This window comes from Trichechus manatus, unplaced genomic scaffold (genome assembly GCF_000243295.1).
Source record: "Trichechus manatus latirostris isolate Lorelei unplaced genomic scaffold, TriManLat1.0 scaffold00008, whole genome shotgun sequence".
Classification (NCBI taxonomy): Eukaryota; Metazoa; Chordata; class Mammalia; order Sirenia; family Trichechidae; genus Trichechus; species Trichechus manatus.
Genome location: NW_004443944.1, coordinates 15,119,974 through 15,138,326, shown reverse-complemented (window position 1 = coordinate 15,138,326; position 18,353 = coordinate 15,119,974). Strand labels below are relative to the sequence as shown.

The window sequence follows — 18,353 nt, the reverse complement described above, 5'->3', positions numbered from 1 at the left end:
CTGAGGATTCTCTATTGAAAACATATTTTCAGTCAAGTATACATTTATCCATCCCTGGATAGTGGTGATGTTAGCACACATGTTGACTATAATTAGCGTCCCTAAATTTTACACTTAAAAATGGTCAAAATGGCAATTTTTTTTGTTATACATATATTACCACAATAAAATTAACAACAACAAAACCAAAACAAGCCATGAGAGGGAGCGGGAAGGACAAGGGGTGGGAACACAATGAGCAAAGTAAAGGGTGGGATGAGATGAAGTGAAAGAAGCAGGCTGAAACCTGATCATATCGGCCTTTGTAGACTACTTTAAGAAGCTTGATTTTTAATATTAAGTGCAATGGAAAACCAATGGAGCATTTTAAGCTGTGGAGTGACATGATCTTATTTACTTTTTTTTAAAAATCACTTTGGCTCCTTTATGGAAAATTGATTAGAGAGTAGCAAAAGTGGAAGCAGGGAGACAGGAGAGGATGCTGTCATAATAGTCCACTTAAGAGACTACAGTGGGCTAGGAAAGTAGTGGAAGGAACAGATGAAATGGATGGTGCTGCCTCTAAAATATACGCCAAATCTAACAGCACCTGCTCTTAGGTTGAATGTGGGAGGCGAGATAGAGGAACCACAGGTCGGTCACTAACAAGCTTAAGGACTGTTGAGGCTGAAACGCAAGGGTCTTCCTGTCTGGGCCCATGGCCCAGAGGGCCAGTCCATCTTCCAGGGGCTCCTGCTTTACCTGCTGGTGGTCCCCAATCAGAATGAGGTGCTGGCAAGCTTTGCTCAGTGTGGCGATGGTGTGGGCCTCAAGGACTTCGGCAGCCTCCTCCACAATGACAATCCGGGGCTCCACCTTCTGTAAGATCTGGCGGTATTTGGCAGCACCTTGAGTCAGGAGAGAAGAGAGATGATCCTCTGAGCTAATGCACAAGATCCACAGGACAATGATCCTCTGGGAATCCCCTTTTGTGCCTTCCCTAAACCTGGGTTGGTGACAACTTAGTCCTCCTACTCATTCAGGGCTGTGGTGACCATCAAATGAGAGAGGGAGTGCTGGGTGGTCTCCAGAGCATCATACCCATGTTGGTCACTGTTGAGATTCCAAACTTAGGAGCAAGTGGGTGAATTTCACCACCAATTCCCTAAATACAGGTTGCTTTCAACAGCCTTTCCTGGTATTTTTTTCTAGCCTACTAAAGAAGTTTCTCTTTACCTGTCCCAGATAATCTGATAGGAGCTTGGCACCAGGAGTGAATGACTGGCACAGGTAAACTGCCCCATACTTTCTTACCTGTGGTTGTCATCCCTACGACCTGAGCATCTTTAAGGATGTGTAGATCTTCCTGGAGCCTTAGCTCAGCCATTCTCTCTGCTGATGTGCGGTACTGGCGTTCAAAGTTGAGAATTTTCCGGCGAGTGTCAGCCTGGTACATCTGTAGCCATAGCCTGGAGAATAGGAAGAACCAGGGAGAGGGAGCCATGTGTTTTTTGAGAAGGTGGAGGAACTCTCTTCAGCATACCCTGTGGATGAAGTGGATCCTAGACCCTTGGGGAGCTTAAAGACCAGAGAGAGAGAGAGGATTGAGAAACCCAGATGTACAGGGACCGAAGAGCCCAAAATGCCCAGCAAAACAGATGTGCGGAGAGATGTGTTTAAATGGTCAGGAGTTAAAGAAGGAGGTGGGATAAACAATAGATGTTAACTACTGGCAAGAGAGTAAGGGACTTCAAAGGCTTCAGACAGAATTTCTCATGAATTCTCCCTGCCTTGACTTGCCCCACCCTGATTCTCCACAGAACACCTAGTGTGCTCTTTTTACAGGTAAAACAGATCAGGTTACTGCTTTGCTGTAAAACCTTCCAATGGCTTCCTGCTACTCTTCAGATAAAATCCACAACCTTAGCTCAGCCCTACAAGGCCCTGCATGGTCTGGCCCCTGCCCGACTCTCTGACTTGGCCTTAAGCCACTTTGTTTCTCTCTTCCTGCCACAGCCATGCTAGCTGCCTTCTTTCAGTTTCCCCCTCCCATCTGGGGCCCTTTGCCTGTGTGGTTCTTTCAACTCATCTGCTCCCCATTTCCTGCTGGCCTTGTTACTGCCTGCTCATCTTTCAGATGTTGACCCCAGTATCACTTCCCTAGATACTAGTTCAGGTCGCATGTCAATGTTCTTAGCACTCCCTGCTGTTTTTTTTCTTAGTGTTTATGCCCACTTGTAACTTTTTATTTGTGGAATTCTTTGATGAATTTCTCTACCTGGAGAGCCTTTAAGCTCCATGAGGGTAGAACTAGTGTCTTTTTTTTTTTTTTTTAAATTGTGCTTTAGGTGAAAGTTTACAGTTCAAATTAGTTTCTCATTCAAAAATTTATACACAAATTGTTTTGTGACATTGGTTGTAATTCCCGTAACGTGTCAGTACTCTCCTTTCCACCCTGGCTTCCCCGTGTCCATTCGTTCAGTTTTCTTGTCCCTTCCTGCCTTCTTGTCTTTGCTTTTGGGCAGGTGTTGCCCATTTGGTCTCATATACTTGATTGAGCTAAGAAACATGTTCCTACATGCGTTATTGTTTGTTTAACAGGCCTGTCTAATCTTTGGGTAAAAGGTGGACTCCAGGAGTGGCTTCAGTTCTGGGTTAGAATGGTATCCGGGGGCCATAATCTCAGGGGTTCCTCCAGTCTTTGTCAGACCAGTAAGTCTGGTACAAGTGTCTATTTAATCCAAGACTGCATTCCTAGAAGGTGGTGCTCAATCAATAATCAGTTAATGTTGCTGAAGGCTGGGGGCGGGGTTGGCTGGGGCTGTGGGGGGTGGGCACAGTACCTATAAAGCTGCCATCGAGAATTCAGGTTCAACTGCCAAACGTCCTGGATTTCATTGGCTTCAGCTTCAGTCATGGTGTTCAGTTTAAGAAGCTCACTCTTCACTCTCTTCTTCATTTTCTTTTTCTGACTGCGCTGGGTCTGCAGACATCAACACCAGCCAGGTTCACTGTCTGAGCAGAGGTGGGCCTGGTTCTACACCCGAGGTGGGGGCAGAGTACATAGAAAAAGGGGCTGCCACCTCTGATGAACCTCTCTGAATGTCTCAAACTTTCACAACAAATGTTTCCATCGCAAAGTAGCTAAGAACAATGCCTGTAGGCCCAGTTTGCCTGCGTTCAAAGCCCTACTCTCCCTCTTACTAGCTGTGGGATCTACAGCAAGCTACTTAAATCTCTATGTGCCTCAGCATCCCCTTAGAGAAAATGGGAATAATAACAGCACCTTTTCATAGGGGTGCTGGATCAACAGAAGGAGTAAATACACAGAAAGCATTTAGAATAGTGCTGACACTATCACTGAACAGCTTTTGACTATTTCTTAGTCCTACACCATGTGTGTCGACAGTAAGGTAGGGCGGCGGGCGTCTTGCTGAATGCTGCACTAACAGGGCCTAGCAGCTGGTGCCTAGCACTGGCTTTGGCACAGGGCCTGCTAGATAGTCTTAAAGCCATCATATCAACATAGTACCTTTAACAAATGGCTGAAAGGCACCATTTAGGAGAAAGTGCTCTCCCCTGGCTCTGTCACTGAGTCTGAGAACAAGAGGAACTGGCATGCGAGACAGATGTCACCATATTATAGACCTCCCTTGCCTCAAAAACAAACAAAACCCCTCCCTCAGGCCACATGGCAGAGGTGCCCATATACAGCTATACATGCAGTTAATTTATACTTTCAGAATTGGGATCATGACCTCCCCCATCACATACAGCGATGTCGAACTGAACCAGGAGATTAGATTCAAAAGCTAGCAGACAGGTTTAAAATTTGCATCTCGTCAAAGTTTCCCTTGAAATTCCCTTAAATCGTCAGTAGGGTTCAGAAAACATTGTTTTGAGTGTCCAGTCCTCTACTGTCACAGTAATGCATGGTAAATTCTGAGGACCACTGGGCTCAACCAAAGGAAGGCGCAGAGAAGCCTCTATGCAGACATCTGGGCATTTAAACCATTCTGTCTTTAAGTATCAAATCCCAGGGTCAATGAGGCTGGATTCTGTGCAGCATGTAGGGCCTGCTTCATCTGTTTTATTTTAATCCTCTAAAATTTTAATCCATGTTCACAGACACAATTTTGGTTAAGAATACAACACTGTTGAAAGTACCAAGCACTGAGATCGTAAGTGTTTGCTCCAACTCACATGTGCTGCTTTCTTCTAAAAGTTCTAGAAAAGCACTTGGCTACCTGCTTCCTGTCTTTCTAAGTTGGCATTTCCTGCCAGGGCCCCTCTGGAGAGTCATCATTTTTATACCTCTGGGAACCGGACCCATCTTACACCAGGGTTAGGTTGTCAGATGAGTACATTAAGCTAATTGTGAAGCTGAGGTGACTACGCAGTAACAGAAGTGAAGCAAACAAGTGGCTGAGGTTCTGGTCAAAACAGATACTCTCAGGACTGTCTCACAAGAGTCTAGTCCCCATCCACCTGGCATTAATAAGTAGCCTTCTGTTTCCCCTTCTGTAAGGGCTTTCAGGGGACATGAGGAAGTGGGTTTACCTGCCACTCTCCTGCAGCTTCCTCCTGCCCAGCTGCTGTCCCTTGGCCATGGTTGTCTAGCCTCATGGCCAGAAGCATTTTCACCAATGCCTGGTCTGCTCCATTCTCTTCCTTCTTCTGCCGCCGTGGCCTCACCACCTCTTCCTCGTCAATCACCCGGTCTGCTTGAATTAGGTCGGCCTCCTCTGCAATCTTGATCAGTGAAGCCTCCTCTTCACCTTCTTCCTCCTCCTCCCCTTCTGCCTGGGCTAAGAGAGGAAAGCAGGACAGGGATGGTGACTCTTGAAGCCAAAGAATGGGGGAGGGCACCTACAAGAACTCAGATGCATGAAGACATTCCCAAGAGGTTTAAGTGTTTACCCCTAGGGAAGGAAACTGGGAGGAATGAGAGTTTGGGGAGGACACCTTAGTTTCTTATTTACATTTTTGTTACATTTTTAATTCTAAAATCATATGCACATGTTGTTGTTGTTGTTAGGTGCCATCGAATCGAGTTGGTTCCGACTCATAGTGACCCTATGGACAACAGAACGAAACACTGCCGGGTCCTGCACCACCCTCACAATCGTTGTTATGCTTGAGCCCATCATTACAGCCACTGTGTCAATCCATCTCATTGAGGGTCTTCCTCTTTTTCACTGATCCTCTACTTTACTAAGCATGATGTCCTTCTCCAGGGACTGGTCCCTCCTGATAACATGTCCAAAGTATATGAGATGAAGTCTCACCATCTTTGCTTCTAAGGAGCATTCTGGCTGTACTTCTTCCAAAACAAATTCGTTTGTTCTTTTGGCAGTCCACGGTATATTCAATTTTCTTCACCAACACCACAATTCAAAGGTGTCAATTCTTCAGTCTTCCTTATTCAACATCCAGCTTTCACATGCATATAAGACAACTGAAAACCCTGGTGGTGCAGTGGTTAAAGCGACTGAGTGCAAAATGAAAGGTCGGCGGTTTGAAACCACCAGTGGCCCTGCAGGAGAAAGATGTGGCAGTCTGCTACCGTGGAGATTTACAGCCTTGGAAACTCTATGGGGTCACTATGAGTCAGAATCGACTCAACGGCAGCGGGTTATATGCACATGTACCTTTTTAAAAAGGTTTTTCTTAATGTCAAATATACATACAAAAGAGAGTATACAATGTATATACGTAATTTAAAGAGTAATAAAAACATATAAAATGAACATCCAGGTACCTTCACGTAAGTTAAGAGATAAATAATTACCAGTTTCTTTAAAGAGCCTTGTGGGCTCTCTGAAACTGAATTTTATATTTCTCATTTCCTTGTTTTTTTGTAAAATAAATTTATTACTTATATGCTGTATATATACCTCTAAACAACACATTGTCTAATTTTGACTATTTTTGAGCTCTATATAAATGGGATCATGTTGTACATATTTTTCTGTAACTTGCTCTTCTTCAGTCAGCATTACGTTTCTAAGATTCATCTATGTTGCTCTCTAGGCTGTAATCCATTTATTTTCACTGTCATACAGTATTTCATTACCTGAATAGACCATAATTGATTCATCCATTGTACAAATGTTGATGAACATTTGAGTTCTTTCTGTTTTTCTGCTATCATAAAGTGGTTGTGCCAATTTATACCCTCACTGGCAGTGTATCAGAGTTCCCATCGCATCACACATTCTCATCAACACTGGATTATATCAAACTTTTTAGCTTTTGCCAATCTGGTGGGTGTGTAATAGTATTTCATTGTTGTTTCAATTTCTCTAATTTCTAATGAGCACTTTTTTATGTTTATTGGGCATTAGGATTTCCTATTTTGTGATACGCCTGTTAAAATCTTTTATCTATTTTCCTACCAAGCTACTTATCTTTCTCTTATTGATTCATAGCTCTTTAATATACTCTGGGTACTACTTTTAAGTCCTGTTGTTCTGGTCTTTACCATATTCTACCTTAAGATGTGATTCTAGGTACACGTTCACTTCTTACCTGTATTCTCAGGCCCTGCTGCAGCAACACTCTGGGTGAAAGAACCGACACCTAGACCCAGCCACTCCAGCATCATGGAATGTTTCCATCCCTGGAAGCAAACCCATTCAGTATCCTGAGGAAAGAAGAATTAGCAGTCATGAGAATTCCCTGGCAACTAGTGTGACGACATGGTCTCCTATAAGGATAAAAAAAAATCCCTTTAAAATTCAGAGGTTGTAAGTTGATGCTCCTTGGGCAATTGGAACATTCACTACGGCTTGCACTAAATATAAAAATCACAGTATTTCTTTAAAAAAATCAAAATTTCCTGCCTGTCGTGACAAAATCAGAAGCTATGGCAACAATGGACTTGCGTTTCTGAAAAGCAACAAATGGTGCGAGCCAGATTGCTGCCACCCCTTTTCCAGCTTGCCAGTCCTCTCTACTCCCTACTGTCTCACATCTTGCTTGCTTCACTCACTTACATGACTGGATCTACCCCTTTAGGCTTTTGGTTTGCAGCCCCTGAAATCACCAAACCGATGATAATAAAGCTACCATTTCATGGGTTCCTGGTCAGCCACCTGAAAGAGATCATCTCAATTATGTACTTCTTACAAGAGCTTTTGAAGGCAGGCATTATTTTCATCCCCGTCTGACCATCAAGGGACCCAAGGATCACACTGGCCCAAGTCACACGGGCAGTCCGCATGACCTAGATCTGCTGACAGTCAAGCTCTCGTCATGATTTTATTAACAGGTTTGCAAATATTAACTTGTTTATTCTAGTAACGATCCTATGAGATAAGACTTAAGTTGATCCATAAGAAATTGCTGTTTTTGCAAGTCAAATTTACAAATATTACCAATTTTATATGGTCCAACTTAATGCTACTATTATGCCCACTTGATAAAAGAGGAAATAGGCATAGAGAAATTAAAATCGAAGGAGGACTCAAATCTAGCAGATTGGCTCCCAAGTCTTGTTTTTGACCAGTACACTTGGCTGCTTCCCATTATGAAAGAAAACTTTTCACATTATGGCAGCATCAGATTACCAAACAGCTAAAACTTTGCTGCTCCAGCTGGGGGCAAGCAGGATGCTTGCATCGCTCAGGGTTGACCCCTACCTGTACTGGTCCATTCATCAGGCTTTTCCAGTGCTGGGCAGAGATGTACTTCTCTAGGGACTGTTCCCGTAGCACACCGTGCATGGTGCACTCTAGGGACTGGGCCCCTTCGTGCAGCTCTTGCTCTGACTCCTTCATCTGTGTTATGATCTGCCAGGAACAGAGGGAAAGAAAGGATGAGAAAACATCATTATCCACCAAACCCAGTCCCTGCCTTGAGGAAAAAGAAAGCTAAGACAGAACAGCAAGGAAAGACAACAACAATTAAATAGACCAGTCAACAAATCAGTTTCCTGAGGCATATTATCATGGTCTTGAAACTAAAGGATTAGCATTCAAAATGTCTAAAAGACAGTAAGAAAAAGCAACGATCTGACATAAAAACATGCTAAGGATACTGTGGCAGAGACTTCTAGCCTCACAATATCTGTTCTCTTTTTTCCTTAGTAATAAGTACTCAGACTTTTAGTTGGACACATTACTACCCAGCTAAACGATAACATTTCCCAGGCTCCCTTGGAGCTAGATTTGGCCATGTGATTAAGTTCTGACCAATGGGATGTAAGTAGAAGTGCTGTGAGTGGTTTGGGGAAAGTAGGCTTAAAGTCCTAGTGAAGACAGGAGGGTGGGAGGGTCAGTGTGCCCTCATCCTTTCTCCATCTTGGATAGTGAGGGCAAAGGTCACACCATGAATGGAATGCTAGAAGGAACTTGGGTCCTTCACAGCTTTTTTTTTAAAAATAATCTTTTCCTTTTTTTTTGGTTGTTGTTGAGAATAAAACATACACCAATTCAAGTTTCAACACGTACAATTCAGTGACACTAATTACATTCTTCGAGTTGTGCAACCATTCTCACCCTGCCCCCCTAAGGTTGTTATGTATTCTTTTGAGTTGCTGTTGTCAATTTGATCCCATATACATAGATCTTAAAAGAATATAATGCTCAAGGAAAGCATTCTTTACTAGTTTAGCTAAACTACTGTTTGGTTTTAAGAAGACTTCAAGGGATAGTTTTGGTTTAAGGTTTAAAGATTATCTCAGGGCAATAGTTTTGGGGGTTTATCCAGCCTTCATGGCTCCAGAAAGTCTGTAGCCCATGAGAATTTTAAATTCTATTCTTCATTTTCCCCCTTTTGATCAGGAGGGTTCTTCACAGCTTTGAGGAGCCTCCAATCTACCCTGGACTGCCTATCCAGAAAGCTACTGCTATCTTGTTCAGGTGTCCCTTGAGCTACCTCAGATAGTCCAAAGCTGGGACTTACACTCATGTAGGCCCTTCGGAGGTGCATGGGGAGGTTGCGACGGAATTCTCGCTTGTTCCTCAGCTCCCTCAGGGTGAACTGCTTCAAGATTTCACTGTTGCTCCTTCCACCCACCCTCACGATGCTGGTTTTCTGACACTTGTAGATGCCTGTGAAACATACCAGAGTTGAGAAGAGCTATGTTGAGTTCTCTGAGGAGGAGGGCTGTGTGTTTGGCATCTTGTCTCAGCTGGCCCCTGGACCTTTTTCCACACTGTCCTTAGGGAATAAACTGGCGCTGACAAGAAATATACCTCATTAATGAGCAAGAAGGCCCTAGAGAAGATGTGACCTGCAGAGCAATAAAGCGTAGTGCTTAAGAGCACAGGCTTTGGAATCAATCAGGGACCCATATCTTGGCTCCACCACTTACTGCTGCGTAACCTGGGAAAACTTACTTAATTAAGCCTCAGTTTCAGGCACTTGCCTGCTAAACGAAAGGCTGGCAGTTCAAATCCACCAGCCGCACCTCGGGAAAAAGATGTGGCAGTCTGCTTCCATGAAGATTTACAACCTTGAAAACCCCATGGGGCAGTTTTACTCTGTCCTACAAGGTCACTATGAGTTAGGATCAACTCAACTGCAATGGGTTTGGTTTTTTTAAAAATATCTTCCTTACAGGGTTACAGTATGGAAAAAGAGATAGTACCTTTAAAACTCCTAGCTTTAGGGCTTGGCACAAAGCAAACATCCAGTAAAAGTTATCTCTTATTCATCCTACAGATATTTACTGATTATTATGTGCCAGGCATGTGCTAGGTGCTGAGTTATAGCAGTCAAAACACAAATTCAGTTCCTGATTTGTTTTCATGTTTTAGTTTAGCAGAGACAATACTCATTAAGTAATTTATTACAATAGTGATAAATACAGTAAGTATTTTAACTACATAATGCTATAAGTGTATAACAGGGGCAACTTACCTAACCTGGGTAGTGTAGGGATCTAATTCTTGAGGATCTAATATTTGAGACTCTATGAATAAGAAATATTTACCTAGGTGAAAGAAGGGTACAAGAAGAGTGGAAAATAACATTCTAAGCAGAAGAAAAGCATATACTTATTCATTCATTCACACTATTAATATTTTTTGAGTGCCTAAATGTGCCAGAATCTGTAAATACAGCCAAGAAACAGGACCAGCCCTCACAGTGTTTACAGTCTAGGGCAGAGACACATAAAATCGATTATAAAAATAATCCATTACACAGATGCTAAGTCTGTAAAGAAATACCATGGAAGACTTAATCTTATTGGGGCAGTAGGGAAAGTCCACCTGAAGAAGAGAGATTTAAAGAGAGACCTGAAGAATGAGCTTGAGCCAGCTAGGCTGGATGGATTCAAGATGGAGAGAGGGGGATAGGGAAAAAACAAAAACAAAAAAACAGTGCAGGCAGAGGGAACAGCAGGAGCTGAGGGAGAAGCCAGAGGAACTCAAGGAATTGAAGATAATCAGCATTGTGAGAGTTAGGGAGAACAAGGGAAGAGGTAGGAGATGAGGTTCAGAGTTAGGCTGGGGCAGATCACACACGGCCTGGAAGGTCATGATAAGGACTGTGGAGTTTATTCAAGGAGCAACAGAAAGCTACTGAAGTTGCTGACAGTAGTGTTTCAAGTTCAACTGTAAATATCTTGATAGAGAACAATTTTGCCTACAGACATTACCTTCCAGAAACTGGTCCAAAGCATGATTAGTGTAACATACAACTAAGATAGGAAACTTCTGGCGGCTAACTTGCCAAACAGGCTCATTGGTTAGAAGGGCCTGAACAATTTTCAGACCCACATAGGTTTTGCCTAGAAAACAAAGAAAAAGAATGAGAGAGTTAAAAAATGTAGATACTTTCTAAAACAGTAATTAATTACTTATAGCAATTGTTTTTAAAAATTTTAAGGTAATAAATTCAGATAATTTCAAATCCAAGATGCACAAATGGCTATGCTGTGAAAAGTACCCCCTCACATTTCTGTCCCTTTGTTACCCAGTTCCTCTGTCCAAAAGCAACCAATAGTACCAGCTTCTTATGTAACTTTCAAAGATAGCCATTCTAAGCATATACAAACAAATATGAACATATATTCTTTTTCTAGCCTTCCCTCCCTTTTTGTTGGTAACAGGAACAGTAGCAGACTATTTTCACTGTTTTACATCTTGTTTTTTTTTCAATTAATGTATCTTAGAGGCAGTTCTCTATCAGTACATAAAAAGAATTCTCTCTTTCTTGTTTTTTACAGCTGTAAGGTGTTTTTTAGCCTGTTCCCTATTGACTGACTGTTCCCTATTGATGAGATTGTTTCCAATCTCATGTGCAAAATTCTTATGAATGCTTTTATATACCATGGCAGACTTGCCTTTGTGATGGGAGGGAAAAGTTCACTATAGAAATCAGCAGTGGAGTCAGTTACAGGTTCATTGATAATTGGCACTTAATTCAGTCTATAAATCACTAAATTCCTACATTGTGTCAGGCTGAGTAAGATAGCGACTGTCCTTGAAAAACTTCAAAGTTGAGTGAGGCAGCAATATAAGAAAATCAAAGATTTTAATACAGCATGATACATAACAATTTCTTTCTTCCTTTTTTTCCTTTAAATAATATTTCTTGAGTGTCTGCTAGGTGCAGGCACTGAGTTAAGATGCTAGACACACAATGGTGAGCAGAACAGACATGATTCTTATCCTTCTGAATCTTATAAACCTACAGAAGAGAAAGAATAACTAATCACACAAACAAAGGTGAAATTATAAATGTGGAAACAGAGATACATGGTACCAAGGAAGCACATAACTGGGATTTTGGTCTCACTGATGAAATTAGGAGAGACTTCCCTGGGGAAGTGACAAGTAAGTAACAGCGGGCAAGATGGAATGGGGTGGACTGGTCAGGAGGCTCCTGCCATCTTCTAGGTGAGTGATGACCAAGGCCTGGCTCTAGCAGTAGAGATAAGTTGGAAGACTGGGGAGACGTTTCAAAGGTAAAATTGATTGGAACTTGGTAACAGTTTGGCTATGGGGGAAAGTGAACAGAAAAAGTAACTCCTAGGTTTCTAGTTTGGAGGACTGGATGGATAAGGATACTTTAGTCAGAAGGAGAATCTTTGTAATTCAATATTTACTCTATCTCCTCCTCCTGCTTCCTCCCATTTACCCCTTAGAGTAGGTACTTATTGGGATTTCACTCCAAAAACGATCCCCTTTACTACCTACCCCCATACTCACAGGTAGGCCCTTCCCTAGTAGCTGTGTATGTATGTGTGTGCACATGTGTGTCTTAAACTAGCCTGAAATGATTTCTGTACTTGGAGCTAACACGTCCGAATTCAAGTGATAACATTAGAGAAAATTATTTACAACACGCATATCTCGAATATACAAACAGCTCCTACAAATCAATAAGAGAAGCAATTCAACAGATACATGGGCAAAAAATATGAAAAAACAATCCATAGGAGCAGAAATATAAATAGCTAATAAATGCAAGAAAGGATATTCAATCTCATTTTTTTTTTCAATCTCATTCTTAAAGCAATACAAATTAAACTACTGTGATATATACATTGTCAGATGGCAATCTGGCACCATCAAAATTACAAATGCATATATTCTTTGACTCGTCAATTACTCTCCTAAGAATTTTTCTTCTGGATATTTTCTGTTCATGTGTGAAGTGATTCACAAACAAGGCTATTCACTGAAATACTGTTTGCAGCAGTGAACCTTTTAACAGCGAACTGGTTAAACAGACTAAGATGTAGCCATACAATGGAATAATATGCAGTCATAAACAATGAGACACTGTCATGGTTTGAATTATGTCCCCCCAAAAATGTGTATATCAGTTTGGCTGGGCCATGATTCCTGGTACTGTGTTATTTTCCTATATGTTGTAAATCCTGCCTCTATGATGTTAATGAGGGAGGATGGGTGGCAGTTGTGTTAGTAAGGCAAGACTGGATCTACAAGACTGGATTGTGTCCTGAGGCAATCTCTCGAGATATAAAAGACAGAAGTGAGCAGTGAGACAGGGGGACCACATACCGTCAAGACAACAGTGCCAGGAGCAGAGTGCGTCCTTTGGACTGCGGTCCCTGCGCGGAGAAGCTCCTAGTCTGGGGGAACACTGATGAGAAGGCCAAGAGAGAGAAAGCCTTCCCCTGGAGCTGACACCCTGAATTAGACTTTTAGCCTACTTTAACTGTGAGGAAAGAAAACTTCTCTTCATTAAAACCATCCACTTGTGGTGTTTCTGTTATAGCAGCACTAGATAACTAAGACACACACTACTCACGTACCAATCTGAAAGGACTGCCAAGATATTTTATAAGTAAGCAGAGTGCAGAACAGTGTTTATAGCATATTGGGTAACAAAAGGAGGGTAAATAAATGTAAGTATGTATCTGCTTAATATTCATAGCTTATCTCTGGAAGGATACACAGGAAACTGGTAACACTGCTTGCTCTAGGGAGGGGAACTGAGTGGGATGAAGGGAGGGAGAAGACAGGGACTTCTTTTTAAAATTATAAACCATTTTTTACTGAAATACAAAATTAAAATTAACAAGCCAGAATTTTTAATTCTCAGATCAGCAAAAACTAAAAGGTTAAAAACATATAATGCTGAAAAGAATGTAAGGAAATGGGAACACTAATTCATTTTTGGTGGGCGGACAAATTGGTATATCTTTTTGGGAGGGTAATTTAGCAGTACCTATTATAACTATTAAGGAACCCCGGTGGCACAGTGGTTAAGCATTCAGCTGCTAATTGAAAGGTCGAGGTTTGAATCTACCCTCTGCAGGAGGAAGAAGTGGCAGTCAGCTTCCATAAAGATTTACAGGAAACCCTATGGGGCAGTCCTACTCTGTCATGTAAGAATCAACTCCATGGCAAAGGGTTTGGCTTTTTGGTTTATCATAACTGTTAGGGAGGAGCCCTGGTGGTACGGTTAAGTGCATGGCTGCTAACTGAAAGGTTGGCGGTTCAAATCCACCAGCTGCTCCGTGGGAGAAAGATGTGGCAGTGCCTACGGGCAATTCTACTTTGTCCTATAGGGTCACTATAAGTTGGAATCGACTCTACAGCAATGGGTTTTATTATAACTATTAATGTAAATCCCCATATTTAGGAAAAAAATCACAGAAATAATAATAAGCAGAGTATTAAAAAATATACACACATCTATATGGATATTTATTGCAGCTCTGTGTGTAACACACAAAAAAATTTTTTTGATATATTCATACTCTGAAATAGTATAGGCAGGGATAGTAAAAAGAATGAGGTACATTTCTAAATGTCACTGTAATGTAAAGCCGTCCATAACATGTATTACATGAAAAAAAATGCAGACCAACATATAGAGCATGATCCCATTTTTATCATTTCAAAAAGTAGAAAAAGTGTATGTGTATGCATGTAAATATGTAAGTACATGCAGATATACCAGTGTCAGTCATGGAGAATATCTGGAAAGATACACATCAAACTACTAATAGTAATTATTGCCCCAGAGTAGAATTAGAGAGTGGAATATGGGGTATGGGGAGGCAGAGAGTTATGTTTCCATGTGAAGCAAGTACAGTGAGGTAGACAGGAGCCAGGATTTTAGAGTCAGACTGCCTGAGTTCAAGTCCTAGGTCTGTCACTTACCATCTGTGTGAGCTTCAATACATTATTTAACATCTCTTTGCCTTAGTTTTCTCATCTGTAAAATGGTATAATAATGGTTTCTAATGCACAGGGTCATCGTGAGGATGCAATGAGTCAACATATGTAAAGTATGTAAAACAGTCATTCACAGACAGTGCTATTATTATATATTTGATAGAATTTAATTTAAAATAATATAAAATCAAATAAATTAAAATACTCTTCATGAAGCATAGATAATGCATCTCCCTAAGTTCGGTTGCAGTCTTTTCTAACCTTGTGATTTTAGTGTATTATTATGCATGCCAATGGGTCCCCATAGGAAAATCACTGTAAGTAGCTACTTCATAAACAAGTTTGATGCCCATCTCCAGGGAATGGTTCTAGGTAAAACATTCTAGGAACTTAGAGCCAAACCTCCCTTGCCTATCTCGTAAGCAGATGTCAAGTGCTCTGAAAAATTATCTATCTTACCTGTTCCAGGAGGTCCTTGAATAATAGCCAGTTCCCTTGTGAGAGCAAACTGCAAGGCTTCCATCTGGGAGTCATCCAGCTTCAGGGCTTCCTTTGAGGGCCACTGGCTGGGGTCTAAGATATTAACTTTGGCATTTCTCAAGCCCTCGGTATTCCTCAGAGATTTCTCAGTGGCTGAGGGATTCTCTATTAAGGGTGTGAAATCATATCTGCCCCCTTCTAACAAGTATCTAGGCTCCCTGACGTAAGAGTCACATTCTATGATGTTTCTCTGGAAAGGGACATCTTCCTCCTGGACCTCCTGGAGTCCTTCTAGGACATGTCTGTAGGCCTCAAAGTATGCGGTTGTCTCCACCATGAGGAAAGAGTCAGAGGGTTTGACCTCTGCTAGCAACTGTTGGCTCTGCTCATTGAAGCAGAGCTGGACAATTCCTTGGCAGAGATCTTCTTGCTCCCGGTTAGACACGGTGGCAAAAAGAAATGTCTCAAAGTTGTCCTTGGACATGCACACTAAGGACCCATAGAGCAATCGCTTGGAATTCTGCCAGCGAACAAACTTCAGTGGTTTTGTGTCAAACTTTACCTTGTAGACAATGCCTGATGATGAACACATGGGGGTGATAATCCTGGTATCAAAGTAGATTCGGATGTCATCAAACCTTCTCTTCCTCAGGCCCTGGTCTTCAAAGCTCTGAAGAAGTTCCAAAATCCCTTCCCGTAGGGGTCTGACAAAATCTTCTCGAAGAAGTCGGAAGTGAGTATCCAGATAGACAGCAGTGCTGTCATATTTTCCAGAGATGATATTGGGGCGAAGAAAGGGTCTCTCATCCATGTGTACTTCATTGTAGGTAGGGTAAATGGGCATGGTCTGGTAGCTCTCAACATGGTCTTCGGCCTCAGGCCGCACTAGAGTAAAGGTGTCCACTCTTAAAGTGCCCTCTCGCCTCTTTTCCTGCAGATGTTCAATGATGGTCTGAACCTTTTCCAGGTTCTTTTCTGTCTCCTCTTCTATGTTAACACCAGAGGCTCTCAAAGCATTAAGAGAAGCTGGCAGGAGGGAAATAAGCATGGAAGTTTCCTGCACAGAGCTGGCAGGGAAGACACTTACAAGGTCCTGGAGGAGGGAGATTATGTTGCTAATGTGTTCTGGATACTGGTTTCGAATGTCAGGAACGGGTTCAGTAATCATCCCTACCACATATGCAGGCAGGCAGACTCTGAGGAATTCGGAGTTCTTCAATATGCCCAGCACATGGAGAATGCTTTGCCGGTCCATTTTGGAGCTGCAAGCCTTCCGAAGAACCTGGCAGATGAGCTCGAGGAAGTTGGATTTCATGGAAGAATGAGACAGGAGCTCCTCCAGACCTAAACTTGTGGCGAGTGTGATGACCACCTCAGAAGGGTCTTTCTGCAGAAGACTTTCTAGGAACTTGTAGCCCAGTCTCTTCACCTGCTGTGGCTGTTCCGCAGGCTTCTGGAAGGGGGCCCGCCACTGTTGGAAGTTTTCACTGGGCCGTGGTGGTCTGCGGTTCCTTACCTCCTGGTTGCCATTTCTCCGCCTGGTGTCATTCTCCTGACCATGTCTTTGGCCTCTAGCTTCATCACTGGCCTGCCCCTCATGGTTTCTCCTTCCCTGATGCGGGTTTCTGCCCATGGCCGCAAACCTCTCTTCCCTTTGTCGGTAAGCAACAGGATGGTCGTTGGCCCTAGGATGCCTTCCAGGTTGGTTGGCTCCTCCTCTAAGAGCACTGGCTGCTGGGTTATTGACCTGATTTCTAGCTCTTGGTGGTAATTCTCCATCCACAGGCCCTAAACACAATGAATACATGGTAAGCACAAAAATCAAGGGAGAAGAGAAACCCAACAGGACAACAATACATGCTCTCATTTTCCAAAACAACTAAGGAGCTCAGGTTTTTGGAGAGAAAAAAAGTTTCTGCCAAGTGTGGATAATTATTACTGCTGACATATATAACAATACTGTCTTTCAAAGGATGCAAAAGGAGAAAAGGAATAAATATCTGTTGAGTGCCTAAAATAGGCTAGAGAATGAATAATACAGTATCTCATTTAATCCACACAAGCTGGGACTTAAGTTTCAGAGGGTCAGAAAGATGAGCTCATTGCTTCTAGTCTCTTACCAGTGTCAAACAGTAGTCAACACATAAGTTTCAAAGCTAAACACACCTGGTTCAAATATTGGCTTGTCTACTTCCTCACTATGTAACCTTGGTTAAATTGTATAATACTTCTAAGTCTCAGTTTCTGGGCTGTTGTAAAGATTAAGTGTTTATAAAATGCTTAGTACAGTACCTGACACACAAAAAGCTCTCAGTAAATGTTAGTTATTACTAACAGCACTATTGATTTCTAGGATCACTGGTTCCGCTACTAAGCAGTTCTGTCACAGGCAACAGACAGCAAGTGGAATAAAACCATAAAGGGAAACACGACTTGAATTTTGCCTGACATCAGCAAATGCAGTTCAAATGGCAAAGGGGAAGGTGGAGGGTTTTTTTACCAAGATGTTTTTGAATAAGGAGGAAAACGAAAACTGAAACTCAATGGTGGATACATAGCATTATGCACTTGTCAAATCCCATAGAACTGTAACACAAAGAATGAACATCACTGTAAACTATGGATTTTGACTAGTAATATCGTATCAATGTCTGTTCCACTGTAACAAATTATACCACTAATGCAAGATGTTAGTAGAAGTAGTATGCAGAGGGAAGGAGGAGTACATAGGAACTTTCTGTACGTTCTGCGCAACTTATCTGTACAACTAAAACTGTTCTAAGGAGCCTCATGGCGCAACCATGAAGTGCTTGGGTACTAACTGAAAGGTTGGCAGTTTGAACCCACCAGTGGCTCCTTTGGGAAAAGATCTGGCAATCTGCTCTCGTAAAGATTACAGCCTAGAAAAACCTATTGGGCAGTTCTACTCTGCCACATGGGGTCAATTATGAGTTGAAATTGACTCGAAGGCACCTAACAACAAGTACAAAACTGTTCTGAAAAAGAAAGTAAGTTAAGTTTTGTCTCAGCAAACTGAAAAATGAAACTTAAGCTCTGTTCCTTTCTGTGGTCTGATTTCATCCCCATGGTACTTATCTATTACCAACCATCATGCAGGAAGTAGGGAGGAGGGGGAGCCACACCCAGCACAAACTGGAAAGCCAAAATCACACAGCGGATGAAGCTGCCACACATTTCATGAGTGACCTTAGCCAACGTACCCCAAATCCTGTTTTTTTCACTTTCCTTTCCTCCGAAACTGACTCACTCAACTTGGTAGAATGA

General features: G+C 42.1%; 1 protein-coding gene across 2 annotated transcripts in view; it reads right to left on the bottom strand.

Annotated features, from left to right (window-relative positions):
* The window catches only part of ZNFX1 (zinc finger NFX1-type containing 1), a 28,332-nt gene that overhangs the window by 6,087 nt on the left and 3,892 nt on the right, over positions 1-18,353 (bottom strand). For both annotated transcript variants that reach the window (XM_023743035.1, XM_004370259.2), the window contains 9 exons: positions 15,048-16,856; positions 10,589-10,720; positions 8,887-9,035; positions 7,623-7,772; positions 6,511-6,625; positions 4,540-4,787; positions 2,823-2,962; positions 1,294-1,448; positions 742-887 (listed from right to left, as the gene is read on the bottom strand). In XM_023743035.1, coding sequence (XP_023598803.1) covers positions 742-887; positions 1,294-1,448; positions 2,823-2,962; positions 4,540-4,787; positions 6,511-6,625; positions 7,623-7,772; positions 8,887-9,035; positions 10,589-10,720; positions 15,048-16,856 — 3,044 coding nt within the window. The remainder of the gene's footprint in view (positions 1-741; positions 888-1,293; positions 1,449-2,822; positions 2,963-4,539; positions 4,788-6,510; positions 6,626-7,622; positions 7,773-8,886; positions 9,036-10,588; positions 10,721-15,047; positions 16,857-18,353) is intronic.